The sequence below is a fragment of the Prunus mume genome, linkage group LG3 (genome assembly GCF_029339155.1).
Source record: "Prunus mume cultivar Tortuosa linkage group LG3, ASM2933915v1, whole genome shotgun sequence".
Classification (NCBI taxonomy): Eukaryota; Viridiplantae; Streptophyta; class Magnoliopsida; order Rosales; family Rosaceae; genus Prunus; species Prunus mume.
The window spans coordinates 6,837,694-6,857,952 of NC_142700.1; the positions used below are offsets into that span (position 1 = coordinate 6,837,694).

Below are 20,259 nucleotides of genomic sequence, written 5' to 3' on the forward strand. Positions count from 1 at the left end.
AGAGTTTTCCTTTGCACTGATGACTTGTGGGTGGGCAGAACCCACTGTAACTGGAACAAGAATACAAGCCATGGTAGGGCATCAATTATTTTTTATATTTTTTATTTAATACAAGACCACTGATCTAGACCCCGTTCGCAGGCATAAATTGGTTTAGCAAATCATATTGTTGCCTGTAAAAGGTAAAACTCTTTAAATATTAAAAAACTCAAGACTCATCAAACCAACTTAAACAGAAAATCTTGCAGTATTTCTAGTGGAAACATGATTGCTATAAGCCAAGCCTTAGTATCTTTAACGGAGCAAATAACGATGTGTTTGTGAAACTCTACTGATAGATATGTGAATATTTTATTAATGTCACGCATATGGATAGTTGAATAATTTATATGAAAACAAGTCCATCTTTGGAATATTCAAACTTGACAACTTTTAGATGCGAACTCAAAGTTAGACTTTGACGCAGTAGGACCTGGCCCTATATAAACCAACCTTTCCATGCTCCATAAACATCACTCCCTGCTTAGCCTCTCTTCCTAAACATCACTGCTTTCTTAGCTTCAGTCAATCTCAGCCAACAGTTTGAGACTTGATCAACAACAACCATGGAAACCCTTTACCTTATCCTGTCTTTAGGTGCTGCTTTTTTAGCTGTAACCATCTTTGCATTCAAAGGGAAATCAGATGATGGCAAAAACCTTCCACCAGGGAGCATGGGGTGGCCTATTGTGGGTGAAACTCTGGAGTTTCTGTTTGGGAAGCCAGAAATCTTTGTGTCCAAGAGGATGAGGAGGTACTCCCCTGAAATCTTCAAGACCAAGATTCTTGGAGAGAAAACTGCTGTTATTTGTGGTCCTAATGGACACAAATTTCTGTTTTCCAATGAGCAGAAGTACTTCACAGCTTTTCGACCACATTCCATGCAAAAGATGTTTCGTTCGTATAAGGCTCCAGCAGCAGCTGCTGCTGCTGCTGCTCCTCCAGCAGTAGCACAACCTGCTCGTGACGAAGAAGCCAAAGTGTTGAGGTCACCGGGGTTTTTGAAGCCGGAAGCATTGGTAAGGTACTTGGGGGTAATGGACTCTATCACCCAAGCACAGATGAAGGCCTATTGGGAAGGCAAAGATGAGGTAGAGGTGTACCCTCTGACCAAGACCCTCACTCTAGGCCTTGCCTGCAAATTCTTCTTGGGCATAGATGAGCCAGACAGAATTGCAAGGTTTGTGAGCAATTTCGATGATGTGACTGTTGGGATGCATTCACTTATTCTGAATTTCCCAGGAACAACATTCTACAAAGCAACCAAAGCAGCCGATGAACTTCGAAGGGAGTTGAAGATTGTGATTCAGGAGAAGAAGGCTGCAATGGCATCAGGAGCTCCCATGCATGACATATTGTCACATATGATTGTGGCAAGTGACCCAACTGGCAAACACATGCCAGAGGCTGAGGTTGCTGATAAGATCATGGGTTTGCTGACAGCAGGATACAGCACTGTGGCTACTGCCATGACTTTCTTCATGAAATATGTTGGAGAGAGGCCAGACATTTATGCCAAAGTCCTAGCAGGTAATTAATCTCCTCAACTTGACCTTACTAACTGTTTTTCAATTGTTCATTGATTTGGTTATTTGTTATTTGTGCTAAAAATTTGATTTGTCTTGTAAAAACCAGAACACAAGGAGATTGCAGACTCAAAGAAGCCTGGACAATTTTTGGAGTGGGAAGACATCAACAAAATGAAGTACTCATGGAATGTATTGTATGAGGTGATGAGATTCACACCACCACTTCAGGGGACATTCAGAGAGGCCTTGACTGATTTCACCTACGCTGGTTACACCATCCCAAAGGGCTGGAAGGTATATCTGTCGCACTCATATCACACTTTTTTACTGTTGTGAAAAGTGAAATTTATTTTTCACCTCTGTCAAATAGTAATTTCTTTGCTTAGAACTAAAGTTTTTACTTTGATTTGTTTGCAGGTATATTGGACTGTTAGTACAACAAACATGAACCCAGAGTACTTTCCCAACCCAGAAAAGTTTGACCCCTCAAGATATGATGACTTGAATGCATTCCCAGCTTTCACATTTGTTCCATTTGGAGGAGGACCAAGAATGTGCCCTGGTAAAGAGTATGCAAGGCTAGCCATACTCACTTTTGTTCACAATGTGGTGATGAGGTTCAAATGGGAAGTGCTATTTCCTAACGAAAAGATCACAGGTGACATGATGCCGACACCGGAGAAGGGACTTCCGGTTCGACTTCATCGTCACTAGGCATCAGATTATTTTGAAATATTCTTCCCTTTTTGTTTTGTTTTGTTTTTTTTTTTTTGGTAATATCATGTGATATGGGTATCCCCTTTTCTATTTGTATATTTCATGTTGAACTAGAAGAGATAATAAATATACATGTTGAGCCTCATTGGAGTTATGTATGTTGACTTTGGTCATATATTTGGTAGATGAATGAGCGAAAAAGCCATCTTCAAACTACAATTGGAAAATCTATTTCTTTTTTACCTCCATTAAATGGTAAAATCTATAATCACTACTCAATTACATGGTGTACATCATGTTGTGGCAAGCAACTTATTCCAACCAAACGACAGAACCATACAATACAGGGTCTAATATGCCATACTAATTTGGGAATAATACCATTTCCCCCAATCATCCAAACAAGTCCGCATCCAAGTCTCCCACACAAAAATTTAGGAGGCTATGGGAATTAGGGGGCATCAAACAGGCGGATCCAAATGGTAAGTAATTGTGATTTTGGTTCGGTTTTGAAAATCAATAAGTTAAACGGTCTCAAAACTAAACGACATTATATTGTTTTGTTTCGGCCTTATTATACACGGCTCTAAACCGAAACAAACTGTTCATTGCTGATCTTATTTGTACTTGTCTGAAAATATTAGGTTGTAACTAATAACTAACATCATTAAATCATTATTTTGTTACTTTGAAAATAAAAAGGATGTTAGGTCATCTCTAGTCATGGGCTATATCCCAAATATAGCACTAAAATAATGCAAAACTCATCTCCAGTCATTACACAAAATTTTGCCAAATTTGCCACATTTCTTTAGCCTCCAACTGGACCAAATGTTACAAGCTTTAGCCTAGCCAAATTTGTAGTGTGATCCATCTATGTGCTTTTCAACAGCCAATATTGATATATATAGATTTTTAAAAGCCTTTTGAATGTTTCAATTCGTAGTGTTTAAGAAAAAAGTATAAAAAATTGTTGGCAATGACATTGGAGGTCAGACCTACCCACTCCCTTTTAGATAATAATAATAATAATAATAATAATAAATGTAGTCAACTTTTCAAATCTTTTCAAGCTTTTCAAATCTTTTCAAGTGTTGTTTAAAAACAATTATAAAACAGCCTTGTTCATGAACATTGGAGCTCAAACATTGAAACACATCCTTTTTTTTTTGTCTTCAACATTTTTAAATGTTTGGTATTGTTAAAAAAATTATAAACCCAAATTTCTAAACCCTAAATAAACCGTTGAAAGTCAGACCTTGAAACCCTTCCAAATTTTTTTTTTTTTAATTGCCTTTGTGGGCTTTATTTTATTTTAAAAAAATAGTGGACACGTTTCAAAGGGACGTTGGAATCCAAAGCTCCCTTTGAAAACAATTATATCTACTTGTAGCCTTTAAAAGCTGGCCACGTGTAAAGCAATGAGAACCAACTTTTTGTCATTTTTCAAGCTTTCTCAAATAGATATAAACAGCCCATATTTTTTCAACTTGATTTTTAACGAGAAAAAGAAGATCCAATTATCAAAATTAAAATCAAATGGTTAAAATAATATTTGTAATTTATCTAAATGAGATCCCACTCTCAAACTATACAATCATTCTCATTTTAATTTCAAGCCAAAAAAAATGTTATGTTCACGGAATTTTAATTTTTAGATTAAAATATTTAGAAAATTAATTCACGAATGTTGAAACAAAATTAATGTCAAGAAAAATTAATGACAAAAAAATTTAAGCGTTAATCATTCTAAATTTTTGAGTCCTAAAATACATGAACTGAAAATTTATTTAGCCTTACATGGCTGGAGATTGACCTTAGAATGTTGTAGAATTAGACTAACTAACTTAAAAATATGCAACACAAAAAAGGAAAAAGAGAAAAAATAATTGGGCTTAAGCCCAAACCGCCAAACCAAAATCAAACTGCACATCTAACAATTAGTCACCTTATTTCTTTCTTCTTTTTCGTTCTCCGTTCTTCCCTCCCAAACACCCGATATAAACCCTAACCAGAACCAGCCCTGATAATTGAAACATGGATTTTTCCAGCTGGCGTGTAATTGCCCCGTTGTCTGATTCAGATGACCATTAAGCCTTCAGACATCTTTTTTTGGGTCCGCTATCGCCAGCAGATGATTGGGCTAAACTAGCACTGGATTTCAACCATTCTCTTACTTGATTTTCGTTGTTATACTCAATACAATGGACTTCTTTCGTATTTTAATCAACATAAGCATTAAAACTTGAGTTGGATAAATTTTCGAAAAATCGGCCTAGGCGGCCGCCTAGGCGCTAGGCTGGAGGACACCGTCGCGATTTCACCGGTTGGATGGATAATAATGCAGATGATGATTTTGTTGCTTATGAACAACCCAACTTTGTAAATGCAACTGAGAAAACACACTTTCAAGTGCCAAGGAAATGTCGCATAGGAGTAGGAATTGTAATATGCCAGAAGATGAGAAGACAGCTATATCATTGAAAAACTATGTCAGGTGATTGATCAAGGGGCTATCCCCCCACGGCGTATTGTTGTTGTCATGCATGAGGTGACTGTACGGTTTCGCACTAGTACTGGTGTAACAGCAGCTAAATCGTCCATGGAATTTGAGAGAGTAAGAATTGATAGTCTGGAGACAGTGAGACTTGATAGCTTGGAAGCTAGAGAAGAGAATTTTTAATACGGGGTAAAATTTTCCCCAGTCGTTAAAATTCTTCTTAGATATACAAAAGAAGTAAGATATAATACAATGCTGCCAGATGCCTAAAGATTAGAAACAATAGAGAGCACACTCATGAAAATATTCTAGGATTGAAGATGGGCAAGTAGTACCACTCACTGAGCCTAGCCGGCTGCTACTATGGTACCACCGAAGATGGAGGTTGCCGCCAGCAACCACTTCTGCTGTGATGGGCAGTAGAAGTGTTCCAAAACAGAGAAAACTTCGTATTAGTTCGATTCCTAGTGATGTGTAAGGCGAACCGGAAGTCCTTTCTCTGGTGTCGGCATCATGTCACCTGTGATCTTTTCGTTAGGATATAGCACTTCCCATTTGAACCTCATCACCACATTGTGAACAAAAGTGAGTATTGCTAGCCTTGCATACTCTTTCCCAGGGCACATTCTTGGTCCTCCTCCAAAGGGAACAAATGTGAAAGCTGGGAATGCACTCAAGTCATCATATCGTGAAGGGTCAAACTTTTCTGGGTTGGGAAAATACTCTGGGTTCATGTTTGTTGTACTAACCGTCCAATATACCTGCATAAAAATAATATTTAAGATTTTAGTTTCAATCCAAAAGCTAATAAGGCAGACAAAAAGTGAACAAGTTTTTCAAAGCAGTAAATTTTTTAACAGCATAGGTGACATATTTACCTTCCAGCCCTTTGGGATGGTGTAACCAGCATAGGTGAAATCAGTCAAGGCTTCTCTGAATGTCCCCTGAAGTGGTGGTGTGAATCTCATCACTTCATACAATACATTCCATGAGTACTTCATCTTGTTGATGTCATCCCACTCCAAAAATTGTCCAGGCTTCTTTGAGTCTGCAATCTCCTTGTGTTCTGGTTTTTACATGACAAATCAAATTAAGCACCAAAAAATAACCAAAGCTCCAATTTCAAATATTGAAAATCAATTAGTAAGGTAAAGTTGAGGTGATTATTACCAGCTAGGACTTTGGCATAAATGTCTGGCCTCTCTCCAACATATTTCATGAAGAAAGTCATGGCAGTAGCCACAGTGCTGTATCCTGCTGTCAGCAAACCCATGATCTTATCAGCGATCTCAGCCTCAGGCATGTGTTTGCCAGTTGGGTCACTTGCCACAATCATATGTGACAATATGTCATGCATGGGAGCTCCTGATGCCATTGCAGCCTTCTTCTCCTGAATCACAATCTTCAACTCCCTTCGAAGTTCATCGGCTGCTTTGGTTGCTTTGTAGAATGTCGTTCCCGGGAAATTCAGAATAAGTGAATGCATCCCAACAGTCACATCATCGAAATTGCTCACAAACCTTGCAATTCTGTCTGGCTCATCTATGCCCAAGAAGAATCTGCAGGCAAGGCCTAGAGTGAGGGTCTTGGCCAGAGGGTACACCTCTACCTCATCTTTGCCTTCCCAATAGGCCTTCATCTGTGCTTGGGTGATAGAATCCATTACCCCCAAGTACCTTACCAATGCTTCCGGCTTCAAAAACCCCGGTGACCTCAACACTTTGGCTTCTTCGTCACGAGCAGGTTGTGCTACTGCTGGAGGAGCAGCAGCAGCAGCAGCTGCTGCTGGAGCCTTATACGAACGAAACATCTTTTGCATGGAATGTGGTCGAAAAGCTGTGAAGTACTTCTGCTCATTAGAAAACAGAAATTTGTGTCCATTAGGACCACAAATAACGGCAGTTTTCTCTCCAAGAATCTTGGTCTTGAAGATTTCAGGGGAATACCTCCTCATCCTCTTGGACACAAAGATTTCTGGCTTCCCAAACAGAAACTCCAGAGTTTCACCCACAATAGGCCACCCCATGCTCCCTGGTGGCAGGTTCTTGCCATCATCTGATCTGCCTTTGAATGCAAAGATGATAAACGCTAAAAAAGCAGCACCCAAAGACAAGGCTAGGTAAAGGGTCTCCATGGTTGTTGCTGATCAAGCCTCAAATTGTTAGCTGAGATTGATTGAAGCTAAGCAAGCAGTGATGTTTAGGAAGAGAAGCTAAGCAGGGAGTGATGTGTAGGGAGCTTGGAAAGTTTGGTTTATATAGGACCAGATCCCACCGTGTCAAAGTCTAACTTGGAGGTAGCACGCCAAAAGTAGTCAATTTTGAACATTTGGAAGGACTAATTCTCATTAATTAAATATTCATACATCTACAAAAGGTTTTATAATATTACAACACAAACACATGGTGACTTGATCCGTTGATCAAAGAATTGATGCGCACCAACCGGGGTACTGGTCATCAATGCATAGAAAAGTCCGTAGGCCACACTCGCATTTCCATCCTTCAGGCTCATAATTTGCATATGGTGGTCTTGAGCCAAGCCTGCTCAGCCCTCTATACTTTCCTTCATTTTCATCATGTACTGGAAGTCCTTCAATGCCTTCAACTACCCAAAAGACATACACTTACTGTAAAAGATAACCAAAAACTTATTAAAACCCAAGTGGGGAGAGCCTGAAATGTACCTGTTTTGGGTCAAAGGTAGCATCTTGGGGATGTGGGTTTTGGTCTTGATCAGCTATGTACAGAAACTAATTAGCAACATGGTATAAGAAAAAGCATATGGGATGAAGAAGGAATTGAAAACTAAAAATAAAAACCATGCTCTACAATTGTACTTCTTATACAAATATAGCTTGTCCAATTGGAGTGTGCAAGTAGGTTTTTCCACTTATTCTCCTCACCATGAGTTTTGTTTGATTCTAATCAAGCTGTCTAGAAAGGTTGCACAAAAAATAAATACATAAATAAATAAATTACAATTGGAAAAGAATGAAGAAAGAGGGAGGCTCTCTGGTGCCACCAGCAATCACTTCTGCTGTGATGCATCAAGAAATGCTGAAAATGTGGTACCACGAAATGTTGCAAATGTTATTGGAATTGTCTGATTTTTTTTTTTTTTTTTAATGCGGTGTTCCAAAGTAGAACCAAAAGTAAGAGTCAAAATGCTCTAAATGAAAAGCATCATAGCTGAAATGGAAGGCATATACTTCTTTTTTTGGCTGCCTTCAAGTCACCCAGTATAAATCAAAGTTAAAAATAGCCAATGGTCTTTACATTTGCACGAGTTATTGTGATTCTTAACTAAGAACTAGCGATTTATCTTTCTGTTTTCTTACAACCAACTTGAGCAATAATTTATCAGTTGGTCAACAGTAAACTGAAAGTCAAATTTAGAAGGCTATCCTTGGAAAACCAACTCATTCACCTTTGAAGATTCAAAGTTATAACATATGGTTTATTTATACCACTTCCAGTTCTGCAGAGAGGTTGCAGAAGAAAGTGATGGCCAAGTCTCTCAAAATGTATATTTATTATTATCACTTCTAATTCAACTTGAAATTTACAAATGAAAAAAAGTGTCATTCATTTAGTTTTCTCATTATGTAGAAACTGATTTTCCCTTAGCCATTCATATGATTATTATACAAAATATATATTCAAGTAAGTAGAGAACAATCTACAGTTACAGCAAGCTATTATTATAAACATATAATATGGAGTTATGACCTAATAACAACATAACTGACAACTGACCGTTTCCTATCATTAGTAGGATTAAATATTGTAACTGAAATACTATTGTAACACTCCCTAATACTCCCCCACAAATCGAGTGCGCACACATAGCAAGATTTGAATGAAGAAACTACATGGTGATGGAGATTGTGGCAATAGTCAGCTGTAGTAGTCCAATAAGGGGAACCAAAATGAAGAACTCCAATCTCCAGAGTTGCAACGGTGGCATGAGAGAAACAAAGTAAACATAACACCCATTGAAAGGCAGCAAGTGAAGGAGAGCATGGGCTCATGGAAGGAAGGAATAAAATGACGGGCTGACATACAAGTCAAATGTACCTAGGAAACAACTCTAGGCACCTGAGAAACATAATGCTACCTAGGAATCACCCTCTAGGTAGGATAAAGAGAAATAGACAATGTTGTAAAGAGGAATGAGAAAGAAAAATAATTCAGACAAGTGCATTTTTTTTATTTATAAAAATAATAAAGATGAGGAATGGAAACAAAAGAAAATTCATCACATGGAAAGCAAAAAGGGATGTGTGCAGAGAGAAAAGAAAGAATATTTGAAGGGAATAAAGGGTGTTAAGAAAGGGTGCAGCACAACAGTAGAGTATAGGAGGTGAAACTAACTTGGGACATAGAGAAAAGAAAACGAGAGCATGGGTAAGTTTGAATTTCAAGGCACCATAGAAACAATAAGATATGGGGAAGAAAACCACGGGGGAACAAAGAAGTAATAAAGAAAATATTACCACAAGAGGATAGAGGCCCATATAGATTAAAATATAGAAGGATGATTGACCCAAAAAACAATAATAAGAAATAAACAATAATAAGAAATAAATGAGGAAACCAAGTGAGACAAAGAAAGTAGTCAAGAGAGGGAGAGAGAACAAGATGCAAGAGACAATCCATGAAAAGGAAAGGAAACTCAAGATTCCAGAGACAACCCATGATAGGGAGAGAGAAAACACAATTGAAAAGAAAAGAAGAGAATACCCCAGTAACATAAAAGAATTATAAAGAAAAGAAGACAATACCCGAGTAACAGAGAAGAAGAAAGGTAGCGGAAGAGAGCATTGAAGAAGACAGAGACCAATAGTAAAATCAAAGAAAGAGATTGGGCTTAAGAGGGGAGGAGAACACAGGTTGAGCATATATAGAGCGTGAGAGGCCGATACCAAGGCAGCAACACAGTGATAGGGCTTGAGTGGCTGATACCAAGTCGGCAACACAGAGGAAGAAACATGGGTTGTGCAAAGGGAACATCAGCTGTGTAGCACGGCAGAGAAGGCTCGGCGAGTGTTGACGAGGCTTAAGGAGGAAAGAGAGACGGCTCGATAAGCGATGACAGGCAGCATCAACAAACAAAAGGAAAGTATGGAAACCACAATAAAGAAACCATCAGAAATACATGAGAGAGAGAACCCACGATTGCAAACTAGGATAAGGCTCGGCGAGGGTTGACACAGCTCGCAGAGGGAAGAGAGGTAGCTCGGCAAGAGAGACGGCGAGATGGAGACAAAGAAATGGAGAGAGATTTCAAGTGGAGAAACCAACGATAGAGAGGTGTGGTCTTTGAGGGAAAGGAAAAGTTTGTTGCTCGGTTTCAACAGAGAGAAGTGGCCCAACATTGATGGATAACAAGGGGCTAGAGAGCTAAAAGAGGGATAGGCAGCGTATGTGTAAGAGATCAACAATGGCAGGATAGCATGACATGAGAGAGATAAAAGTCGGTGAGGAGAAGACTCGGTAAGCGGTGACGAGGCTCGCAGAGGAAACAAAAATCTGGCCATCATGGCCAAGGGAGATAAATGGAGCTGCCGTAGGTTGCCACGAGAGAGCTCGATGGAGGAGACGGTCCGCAATGAAGACGGCGCGGCGGAGACACAAAAATAACGAGCTAACAAAAGAAAGGGTTGCAGTGGTAAAATAAAGGTGCGGCTACAACTAAGGTGGAAAGAAAAACATATTCATCTTTGAGAAGAAGAGAGGAAAAAGCACTATACATACAAACACCCTTATGGGTGATGAGTGAGGAGCGCCAACGACTCTCAATGTTGGCAACTGGAGGATCGCTATTCAGCGTTAGCCATTAGCTCTGATACCATATAGAAACTGATTTTCCCTTAGCCATTCATATGATCATTACACAAAGTATATATACAAGTATGTAGAGAACAATCTACAGTTACAACAAGCCATTATCATAAATATAAATATGGAGTTATGGTCTAATAACAACGTAACTGACAACTGACCATTTCCTATCATTAATAGGATTGACTATTGTAACTAAAATACAATTGTAACTCCCTAATACATTACCTGAAGGCTGAAGGGGGGAAACAAACGAACAGTATTTCAAAACACAAAAAATTTCATAACAAATTGATGCCTAGTGACATATAAGGCGAACCGGAAGTCCTTTCTCTGGGGCAGGCATCATGTCACCAGTGATCTTTTCCTTAGGGAACAACACTTCCCATTTGAACCTCATCACCACATTGTGAACAAAAGTGAGAATTGCAATCCTTGCATACTCTTTGCCAGGGCACATTCTTGGTCCTCCTCCAAATGGAACAAATGTGAAAGCTGGGAATGTACTCAAGTCATCATATCTTGAGGGGTCAAATTTTTCTGGGTTGGGAAAGTACTCTGGGTTCATGTTTGTTGTACTAACAGTCCAATATACCTGCAAACAAATGGAAGTAAAAAAACTTTAGTTCTAAGCAAAGAAATTATTATTTAACAGATGTGAAAAATAAATTTCACTCTTCAAAACTGTAAAAATTTATTATATGAGTGTGACATGTACACCTTCCAGCCCTTTGGGATGGTGTAACCAGCATAGGTAAAATCAGTCAAGGCTTCTCTGAATGTCCCCTGAAGTGGTGGTGTGAATCTCATCACCTCATACATTACATTCCATGAGTATTTCATCTTGTTGATGTCTTCCCACTCTAAAAATTCCCCAGGCTTCTTTGAGTATGCAATCTCTTTATGCTCTAGTTTTTCCAAGACAAATCACATTTTAGCACAAACAAGAAATAACCAAAGTTCCAATGAAGTATTGAAAATTAATTTAGGGAGGTGAAGTTGAGGTGATTAATTACCAGCTAGGACTTTGGCATAAATGTCGGGCCTCTCTCCAACATGTTTCATGAAGAAAGTCATGGCAGTAGCCACAGTGCTGTATCCTGCTGTGAGCAAACCCATGATCTTGTCAGCAATCTCAGCCTCAGGCATGTGTTTGCCAGTTTGGTCAGTAGCCTCAAGCATATGTGATAATACGTTATGCATGGAAGCTCCTGATGCCATCGCAGCCTTCTTCTCCGGAATCACAGTCTTCAACTCCCTTCTAAGCGCATCGGCTGCTTTGGTTGCTTTGTAGAATGTTGTTCCTGGGAAATTCACAATAAGTGAATGCATCCCAACAGTCACATCATCGAAATAGCTCACAAACCTTGCAATTCTGTCTGGCTCATCTATGCCCAAGAAGAATCTGCAGGCAAGGCCTAGAGTGAGGGTCTTGGCCAGAGGGTACACCTTGACCACATCTTTGCCTTCCCAATAGGCCTTCATCTGTTCTTGGGTGATAGAGTCCATTATCCCCAAGAACCTTACCAATGCTTCCGGCTTCAAAAACCCCGGCGACCTCAACACTTTGGCTTCTTCGTCACGAGCAGGTTGTGCTACTGCTGGAGGAGCAGCAGCTGCAGGAGCCTTATACGAACGAAACATGTTTTGCATCGAATGTGGTCGAAAAGCTGTGAAGTACTTCTGCTCATTAGAAAACAGAAATTTGTGTCCATTAGGACCACAAATAACAGCAGTTTTCTCTCCAAGAATCTTGGTCTTGAAGATTTCAGGGGAGTACCTCCTCATCCTCTTGGAGACAAAGATTTCTGGCTTCCCAAACAGAAACTCCAGAGTTTCACCCACAATGGGCCAACCCATGCTACCCGGTGGAAGGTTTTTGCCATCATCTGATTTGCCTTTGAATGCAACGATGGTTAGAGCTAAAAAAGCAGCACCTAGAGATAGGGTAAGGTAAAGGGTCTCCATGGTCGTTGCTGATCAATTCTCAAACTCTAAGCTGAGATTGATTGAGACTGAGCAAGCAGTGATGTTTAGGAAGCTTGAAAATTTTGAACATTTAGAAGGACTAGTTTGTCATATATAATGATAAATAATCCATATACGCACCATTGATTCATACATCTGCAAAGAGAGTTATGATATTTACACTACAAACATATGGTCATGAGTTGGTTTGCACTTTTTTTTTTGTTTTAACTACGAATGCTGCAAGATTTTTTTGTAACGATCTGTTAAGTTGGTTTGGTAGGTCTTGAGTTTTTTTACTTACGAAGAGTTTTACTTTTTACAGAAACATGAGTTGCTTGCTTACTAGGGGGTGAAGAGTAATTTAAAGAAACAAAAATAAAAAACACATGTTCTCCACAGTTATACTCAGTGGCGGATCCAGGATTCAAAAGTCAAGTAGGCGAAACTTACCTTAAAAACTTGACGGTACGAGTGAATTTTATTCATAAAAATAAAAAGATACACCTAGTCAAGAGGGACGTAATGAGCCTTATCCTCAAATATGCATATCTATATATAAATAAAAGCTTAACAAAAAAAACAAGAAGTAAATGCAATGCAAAACAAAACAAAACTATTTAAATCTAAAATTTTACCCTACGAGGCATAGAAATCTTAAATTCCTCAATTATCTCTTCATTATCGATATTATTAGCAGACTCTCTTCTAATGCGGAGAATCATGCAATCAGTAAGGAATTCATCAGATATGGTGCTTCGAAGTCTATTCTTAATAATTCTCATACATGAAAAAGCTCGTTTTGTTGTCGCTGTAGAAATAAGAAGAGTCAACACGAACTGAATCAACTTGTAAAGCAAATGGTAGTTTTCTGCCAAAGTTATTTCCACAAATTGTTGACATAACTGAGGAAGAGTGGCGAGGTCCTTAAAGCAGGGAAGGCGATGCATATCATTTTGAAAATACATCAACTCAATTTCTAAAGCTTTCAAGTCACTTGGACTGAAATCAACAGGATAGAATTTCTCAGCAAGTTTACATAGATGCCCAATATTGAATGATTTGAAGGAATTACGAGGATCCAATGCTGAGCTAAGAATAAGAAGTTCAACTGTTTGCTCTGGAAATCTGTTATTTAACTCCCTCAACATGCAATATATCACATCATTAAATACATTAATGCGACAATAATGTTTAACTGTAATAAAATTTTTTTGTTGACAAAAACGACGTGTGCCCATCATATAACGAGAATTCATATCAGGAACATCAATATCATGTTGTTCACAAAATGATACTACACTCATGAATAAATCATCCCAGCCATGTGCCCTCATATCTTGGAACTGTGATTTTGTGTTTTCAAGAAAATTTAAAACACTTACAATATCTTGAGTTTTTGTCTGAAACACTTGACAAAGAAAATTGGTCAATTCCATAATTTTATCCTTCAAAAGTAATGAAAACACGAACTCAAAAGACATCATAGCAATATAGTTATTCTCTACATCGCCACGAAATTGTTGATTAGGTCCATAATCATCGATTTCTTGGAGAAATATTTTTGTCTCTATAAATAAACTCATCAAACTTGTAATAGAGGCAAAGTGAGATCCTCAAAGAGTGGCTCCAGCTTGTTTCAAACTACGACCTTAATTAAGTCCTCTACCTGTCTCGAGTTCTCCAGAATTCAACACCTCTTTGAGTTCAGCTTTTCGAATTAAATTTAACTCATTATGGCGCTTAGCAGAATCACTAACAAAATTCACAATGTTAGTCAATGTTGAAAAAATCTCTATACAACTTTCACATGCTTATATTGCTTTTTATTGTTTTTGTTAAAGGAGAAAGTTTGAGTGAGTTGGGCTATTGTTTTTGTTAAAGGGAAAAATTTGGGTGGGTTGGGTTTGAGTAAGCAAAAGAAATTTGATTGTATTGGGTAATTTTTGGTTTGGCAAAAAATGGAGTAGGCGGCTGCCTACCCTACTCTTAGGTAGGGCCGCCCTGCGTTGAATTTGAGTAGGCAGAAGAAATTTGATTGTATTGGGTATTGGGTAATTTTGGTTTGGCAAAAAATGGAGTAGGCGGCTGCCTACCCTGACCTTAGGTAGGACTGTCCCTGCTTCTAATGCAGACATGGACTTAGCCAAGTTGGCTAGATTGAATGTGCTCCCCACTCTACATCCCAGATCGAACCCCACCACGTAGTTTAAATTAAATTAAAGTAGAATATTGCTTGTATCAAAATTTAAATAAATAAAAAACTAATAAGGAGACCATTATCTAAAATTATTGCTTGGTTGCTCTTCAATGTTTTCTCATTTAAAGATAACTACTCAGCGGTTTTTTCGGTCAAACATTGTTGCTTCCTAAATCAAACTGTTGCCATAAGAAAGTAGCATTGCTCGAGTTTGTTAACAAGTAACTCATCATCATCCATCTTCTGCATTATTCATCCAACCGGATACCTTGAAGAGCTCAAATCTGATTGGATGCTGGTTAGACAACCAGCCATCCTGTCCTGGGGAAAGTGTCCGCCTTCTTGCCACACACGGCTAAGAGCGTTGCACAGTGGACACGATTGCTTCAGTGTAGGATTAATTAGTCGTGGTATCATAACTTAATTGCAGTAGTTGTAAGGATTCATCAGACTGTCAAATCTTCCCTTTTCTTTGTCCCTTGTTGTATAATGATGAAATTTGGAATGTCATGTCTGCCCTACAGTGGGAAGAGCTACTTTTTCCCTCAATTTAATATAACTCTCACATTAATAGCTAGCAACTTCTAACATTCGATAGTTGCCATGGTTGACCTACCAAAGCCTGACTCTCCGTAAAATATCAACCACCTGATAAATTCTTGTCCAAGTTGGTCGGAAGGAGTGTTGCAACTAATTGTAGAAGGTGTAGAAAAACAAAAAAGACAGCATTATCCTGGAAACTAACAACTTTGTTAGTTGAAGCCATGTCCTGAAAACTTACCATCCATAAAGTTTGTAAAACAAATATAGTATTACAATATTCTCCTTTATATGATTGCTTTGTAAGCTGATAAAATTTACATTAAACGGATATACTATATATGATTGCGATGATGATGTGCACACCACATTCATACGATCAAATACGTCGCAGAGAGGCCAACCTCTTTTCAAGATCCTCAACATCAGGAGATTCAGAACTGCATATTATTACAATAGAGTGTTAAAACCGATTGAAGTTAATATATAAGTTAGAACCTATTGGACACGAAAGAAATTATTATGGCAACAGCTTTTACACAGCCATTTATGGTACTGATGCTTTTCAGTTAGTGAATTCAAACTATTCAGTCCACCACTAAATTACTGAGTTGTAAACAAGGAAATAGCATTTGTACCTGGTAACAACATTTTCAGCATTTCTCGGAGCTACATTTTCAGCATTCCTCTGAGCTACATTTGCAGCACTCCTCGGAGCTACATTTTCAGTATTTCTTGATGCAATTCTGCCCTTTGGAGCTGAAGATAACTGTAAGGAACAAGAGGAAGATCACAGAGCAGTTAGTTTAAAACGAGAAAAAGAAAAAACAATAATAAAAGCAAAGTCATGCAAGCTATCAATCTCAAAGACGGGTACCTGGGATGCAATATCAACACCAATCTCATCAAGAACCTGAAACATGAAATATGCTTATTCTAGATTAATATGATAATGCTGATACTCCTGTACAAGAAAACAAAACTACAATTACGATGCCAATACTCCACCTGGTTAGTAAGCTCCTCGGTTTCCTCCTCAGCCTCATCTTTGTCCAGGGTTTCATCAATAGACTCTGACATCATCTCTATCTGCATAGAGGATAATATGACATTAAATTTTACACAAGTGTGCACTATAGAACAAAACGTAGGTGCATAAAGGACAATCTGATAATTACACTACAGAACAAAATGTGGGCCAATAAGGGAGGAAGTTGTTCAGTCAGTAGTGTTTGATTGTCCTGTCCAAAACTGAGTACATCTTTGTCAACTTTTTAAAACGATAAAGGGTTTCAGTTTCAGATCTCTCGCATATATGTATTTGATCTAGTAAACCACATTTGATGAGTGTAATTTCCCTTAGACATACATGGTTGATTAATGTTGTGTGTTTCGTTTGATAAAAATCAGAACTGCAATAATCAAGAATAATTCCGGAAATCCAATTCATCTCTCACATGTATGTACTGATCCAGTAAACCACATTTGGCGAGTGTAATTTCCTTTGGACAAGGTTGGTTCATGATGTGTTTTCATTTGATCAAACCTAGCATTGGAATAACCAATAAATTATTCCAGGAAAACATTAGTAATACCGTCATGTCCATTTGCGCCGCCTGCTTCTGGAATTCCCTGATCACTTTAACTTGTTTTGCAGGTTCCATTTGCTGAAATGAAAAATAAAATGATAATAATACTTTATTAATATGAAAAGAAAAAATATTTTGCTAAAAAATTAGAAACCTTGTGGTTGAATTACAATGAACTGTTTGACTCATAATATTTCTCAAACCATGCATTGTCAGAGATGGACGAGTAATCAAATATGATGGAATACTACATAGTAATCAATAGTAATGCTGCAAATTTGTATCAAAACTGCCTCTTGAAATGCATACCTTGTTCATTGCCACCATTGCTTTAGTTGCACCTTTCATGCCTGTGGAAATAGAAGTGCTTGCGTATAATGCCTGTAAACATATTAAAAGTAAATTAACACCCAGAAAGTTTCTGGGCACATGATATATTTATCAAAATCTTTCAACCAAATTTAAAGCATTAAATGGTGACCTGTGTATGGGTAGCTACACCTCTTATTTGGGCACGACTTCCTTGCAAGTTAGTAATTTGTTGGCGTAGCCTAACGAGTTGACGAGCCAGGATTTTGGTGGCAGCCTGGATAAGACATATAAGGCATGATTGACAGGGTTTGGTCATACTTGTACATATCATCCATCTACACATACAAAAATCTCATCCTGCATAAATAATTTCTATTTATGGAGTTTGCAGATATGCGGTCTCTGTTTGTATAAAGGAGCATCATCTTATAGTTTGTTAAATTTCAAAAACATTGCAAAACAAGTCATATCAGTTTGGTAATCTATCAGTAATGGGGCAAATTTATGTAGGTTATTTTTCTCCTATATTTCATAATATCTGAAGTAGCATTCACTTGGCACTTACGATTGCTGGAGCCCTCCTTTTATGTTTTCTTTTTTATGTGTTATTTTATTCATTTACAGTCGATGAAAGACTATATATAGTTTCAGATGGTTCCTCCTGCATCAATCTACATTCATTTCTGAATCAGTTAGCTATTCCTGTGGTGCGGTAACCAGCTTGCATCATTCCTAGACCACTAATAATTGGAATGTAAAACATGGCACCAAAGAATGAACAGTTTCATTTTCCCCAATAGTAACAATTAAGTGGTTGAAATAAAGGAAAATAAATTCAATAAACATGGTAATACCAACACATCCAAATCATATTAAGCAGAAAAGCTGAGCTGCATATCAACTGTTAAAGTCTTAAAAGCTGCAAAACAATATGTTATCCCCTTAATGTATTTAATGTGCGCATTAACTATTACGAGGAGAGAACAACTTAAACAGAATATTAAGCTTGCCTCATTTCCAGTTTTAGCCGTTTTCTTGATCTCCGCCACCAATTTCTTTTCCTGAAATGCAGAAACAATAAAGACACCGAGGGAAGAATCTGGAAAAAGAATCAATCAGAAGATTTAGGGTAACTGTAGCATATACCTCCAATTGAAGAGATGCGATCTCACGTTCAATACCTGTAAAAGAAAAAAGGGAGTGGGGATCAGCCATTTTAAAGCATATTCAAACAAGATAAACAGAAGATCTTCTTTCAAAATTTTATCCTGACGCTCTAGAGCATACACATACCTCTGGTAGCAACACTCATTTCTCTTTTGCTTGTCCTCAGAGCCTCTGTTCAATTAGACAACCAACTTATCAAAGTCATTCACAACTTTTGTCAAACAGACAACAAAAAGAAAAGCTGAAAAAACTAGAAAATCCACACAATCAAGTCTGAGAATTAAAAAAAAAGAAGAACCCCCAAACATTTGGTGGTTCGGTAAACCAACTTAAAATTCTGAAATAGTAATGAACAAAAGTAAGAGTTAAATGAACACTCTAAAAGTAGATGTATAGGTTCATCTAAGTAAACCCTGAACAATGAAAAACCCATTTCCAGCTCAACAATTCCTCAACCACCAAACACAGTTAAAATGGAAAACCCCTAATGGGGAAGAAATAATGAAACCCTAGAAAGAGAGAGAGAGAGAGAGAGATAGACGGAAAAGATGAAACCTTTGGGGGAGGTCTTCTTCTTGAAGATGTTCATGGTGACCACTGAAGTTGAGAACTTGAGAGCAAAGAGAGTTAGACACCAAAGTCCAAACCAGTGGGGCAAAATCTTCTGAATCTTGTTTATAGGAGAGCGTGCAGTTTGTTCCCGGCTCCCTCGTAGCATAATCCAACGGCAATTTTCCAACTAGCCGTTACAATTCGTTTTGACTGTTTTGCCCTTCCTCAAGGGGATTCACTTTTGCACCGAGCTACACATATTTTTGTCTTTTCCAATGTTCATTGTTAATGTTTTTTGCTTAGGAATGTTCCACTACTTGGCATCATGATATTCAGGACCAAAAAAAAATCTTGACATTACTATATTGGATACAATAACGATCGATAATCTTATGATATTAGATGAGTGATGATTTCTCCACTCCTTTTTCTCTTATTTTGTCCAATTACACTCCTTTTTTATAACTAAAAAAGGAGTGTAAGTGATAAAATAGGAGTGGGGGGAATCATTACCGTATTAGATATGCCAATACTTATATTCATCATATCAAAACTAATTTTTAAAAATATCCATAGTTTTGTTGATATTTATGTATTTCCAAATCGGTATTAATTATAATTATTTTTGTGTATTCTTTTTATTTTTGTAATTATTTTCAGAATTTTTATTAATTTTAATACACTTTCTCTTGATATTAATACGGGGTTATCATATGATTGATCTTAAAATTTGTCATGTGTTTTTTTAACGAATGCAGAAGTCAAAAGCTAAACCCATCTGGGCAAATCCATCCCAAAGTGGTGTTGGGACGACCAATTAAACATTTTGAAAGACAAAGCAGGCTACTACTCTTCAAAGTTGGATGCAAGACTTTTTGAGGGCCTTCCTCTAAGAATGGGCTTTGCTTATCCTATCCTATATGGCATGTTTTGGGCTTGGCCTGTGTTCCTATTTTGAGAAACTCCATCTGGAATGAGAAATTTCAAAAAAGAAAATAGAAAAAAAGGATTGACATTTCTTACAAAAACTACAAAAAAAATCTGATAGACCCTAAGTCCCTAAGGGCTTGTTTGTTACATGTTTTGCTGGCAAAATAAAACAACATTCTTGCCTGTAAGTTGTGAAACCAGCAGGAGTTGAGCTGTTTCAACTGAAGGCCCTTGCTAATATGAGAATAGCATTTTGGCCGGGAAACCTTCCTATAACTAGAGCGTCGGCAAAGGTTTTTTCTTGTTTACATTTCTAAGTGATTATGATAGTACTAGGGTAGGCAAGTTCTAAACCCATTTGCTAGTATGC

At 37.8% G+C, this 20,259-nt stretch overlaps 4 protein-coding genes across 5 annotated transcripts; 1 reads left to right on the plus strand and 3 right to left on the minus strand.

Annotated features, from left to right (window-relative positions):
• The first annotated feature begins 507 nt into the window (after window positions 1-507).
• On the plus strand, window positions 508-2,439 carry LOC148918579 (beta-amyrin 28-monooxygenase-like). Its single transcript, XM_008227485.3, has 3 exons — window positions 508-1,569; window positions 1,675-1,862; window positions 1,986-2,439. Exons 1-3 carry the CDS (start codon window positions 606-608, stop codon window positions 2,280-2,282), a joined length of 1,449 nt encoding a protein of 482 aa, XP_008225707.2. The 5' UTR covers window positions 508-605; the 3' UTR covers window positions 2,283-2,439.
• A 2,522-nt stretch (window positions 2,440-4,961) lies between these two features.
• Window positions 4,962-7,006, minus strand: LOC103325326 (beta-amyrin 28-monooxygenase-like). Of its 2 annotated transcripts, none has more exons than XM_089049356.1 (3): window positions 5,959-7,006; window positions 5,664-5,854; window positions 4,962-5,546 (listed from the first exon to the last, which is right to left on the minus strand). In XM_089049356.1, exons 1-3 carry the CDS (start codon window positions 6,917-6,919, stop codon window positions 5,250-5,252), a joined length of 1,449 nt encoding a protein of 482 aa, XP_088905482.1. In that variant the 5' UTR covers window positions 6,920-7,006; the 3' UTR covers window positions 4,962-5,249. The 2 variants fall into 2 exon arrangements, with proteins under 2 accessions (XP_088905482.1, XP_008225708.2); XM_008227486.2 differs by having other exon boundaries at window positions 5,664-5,851; window positions 5,956-7,002.
• A 3,637-nt stretch (window positions 7,007-10,643) lies between these two features.
• On the minus strand, window positions 10,644-12,736 carry LOC148918580 (beta-amyrin 28-monooxygenase-like). The gene is made up of 3 exons (XM_016793248.2): window positions 11,648-12,736; window positions 11,352-11,539; window positions 10,644-11,226 (listed from the first exon to the last, which is right to left on the minus strand). Exons 1-3 carry the CDS (start codon window positions 12,597-12,599, stop codon window positions 10,930-10,932), a joined length of 1,437 nt encoding a protein of 478 aa, XP_016648734.2. The 5' UTR covers window positions 12,600-12,736; the 3' UTR covers window positions 10,644-10,929.
• A 2,830-nt stretch (window positions 12,737-15,566) lies between these two features.
• VPS2.2 (SNF7 family protein) lies at window positions 15,567-19,118 on the minus strand. The gene is made up of 11 exons (XM_008227489.2): window positions 18,963-19,118; window positions 18,534-18,578; window positions 18,387-18,421; window positions 18,251-18,301; window positions 17,410-17,514; window positions 17,238-17,309; window positions 16,935-17,006; window positions 16,348-16,428; window positions 16,217-16,252; window positions 15,978-16,108; window positions 15,567-15,779 (listed from the first exon to the last, which is right to left on the minus strand). The coding sequence occupies exons 1-11, from the start codon at window positions 18,994-18,996 to the stop codon at window positions 15,719-15,721; spliced, it is 723 nt and encodes a 240-aa protein (XP_008225711.1). The 5' UTR covers window positions 18,997-19,118; the 3' UTR covers window positions 15,567-15,718.
• Between the last annotated feature and the right edge of the window lie 1,141 nt (window positions 19,119-20,259).

Bases quoted from the DNA above. Each gene is read 5' to 3' on its own strand.
- LOC148918580 (XM_016793248.2), bottom strand. From the start codon at position 12,599: ATGGAGACCCTTTACCTTACCCTATCTCTAGGTGCTGCTTTTTTAGCT. The intron at 11,540-11,647 runs GTAATTAATCAC...TGGAAAAACTAG, and splicing joins TTATGCCAAAGTCCTAGCTG to AGCATAAAGAGATTGCATAC. The intron at 11,227-11,351 runs GTGTACATGTCA...ATTTGTTTGCAG, and splicing joins CCATCCCAAAGGGCTGGAAG to GTATATTGGACTGTTAGTAC.
- VPS2.2 (XM_008227489.2), bottom strand. From the start codon at position 18,996: ATGAACATCTTCAAGAAGAAGACCTCCCCCAAAG. The intron at 17,007-17,237 runs GTATGCATTTCA...TTTTCATTTCAG, and splicing joins CAATGGTGGCAATGAACAAG to CAAATGGAACCTGCAAAACA. The intron at 16,109-16,216 runs GTACCCGTCTTT...TGTTCCTTACAG, and splicing joins GTGTTGATATTGCATCCCAG to TTATCTTCAGCTCCAAAGGG.
- LOC148918579 (XM_008227485.3), top strand. From the start codon at position 606: ATGGAAACCCTTTACCTTATCCTGTCTTTAGGTGCTGCTTTTTTAGCT. The intron at 1,570-1,674 runs GTAATTAATCTC...TGTAAAAACCAG, and splicing joins TTATGCCAAAGTCCTAGCAG to AACACAAGGAGATTGCAGAC. The intron at 1,863-1,985 runs GTATATCTGTCG...ATTTGTTTGCAG, and splicing joins CCATCCCAAAGGGCTGGAAG to GTATATTGGACTGTTAGTAC.
- LOC103325326 (XM_089049356.1), bottom strand. From the start codon at position 6,919: ATGGAGACCCTTTACCTAGCCTTGTCTTTGGGTGCTGCTTTTTTAGCG. The intron at 5,855-5,958 runs CTGGTAATAATC...TCATGTAAAAAC, and splicing joins CATTTATGCCAAAGTCCTAG to CAGAACACAAGGAGATTGCA. The intron at 5,547-5,663 runs GTAAATATGTCA...ATTTTTATGCAG, and splicing joins CCATCCCAAAGGGCTGGAAG to GTATATTGGACGGTTAGTAC.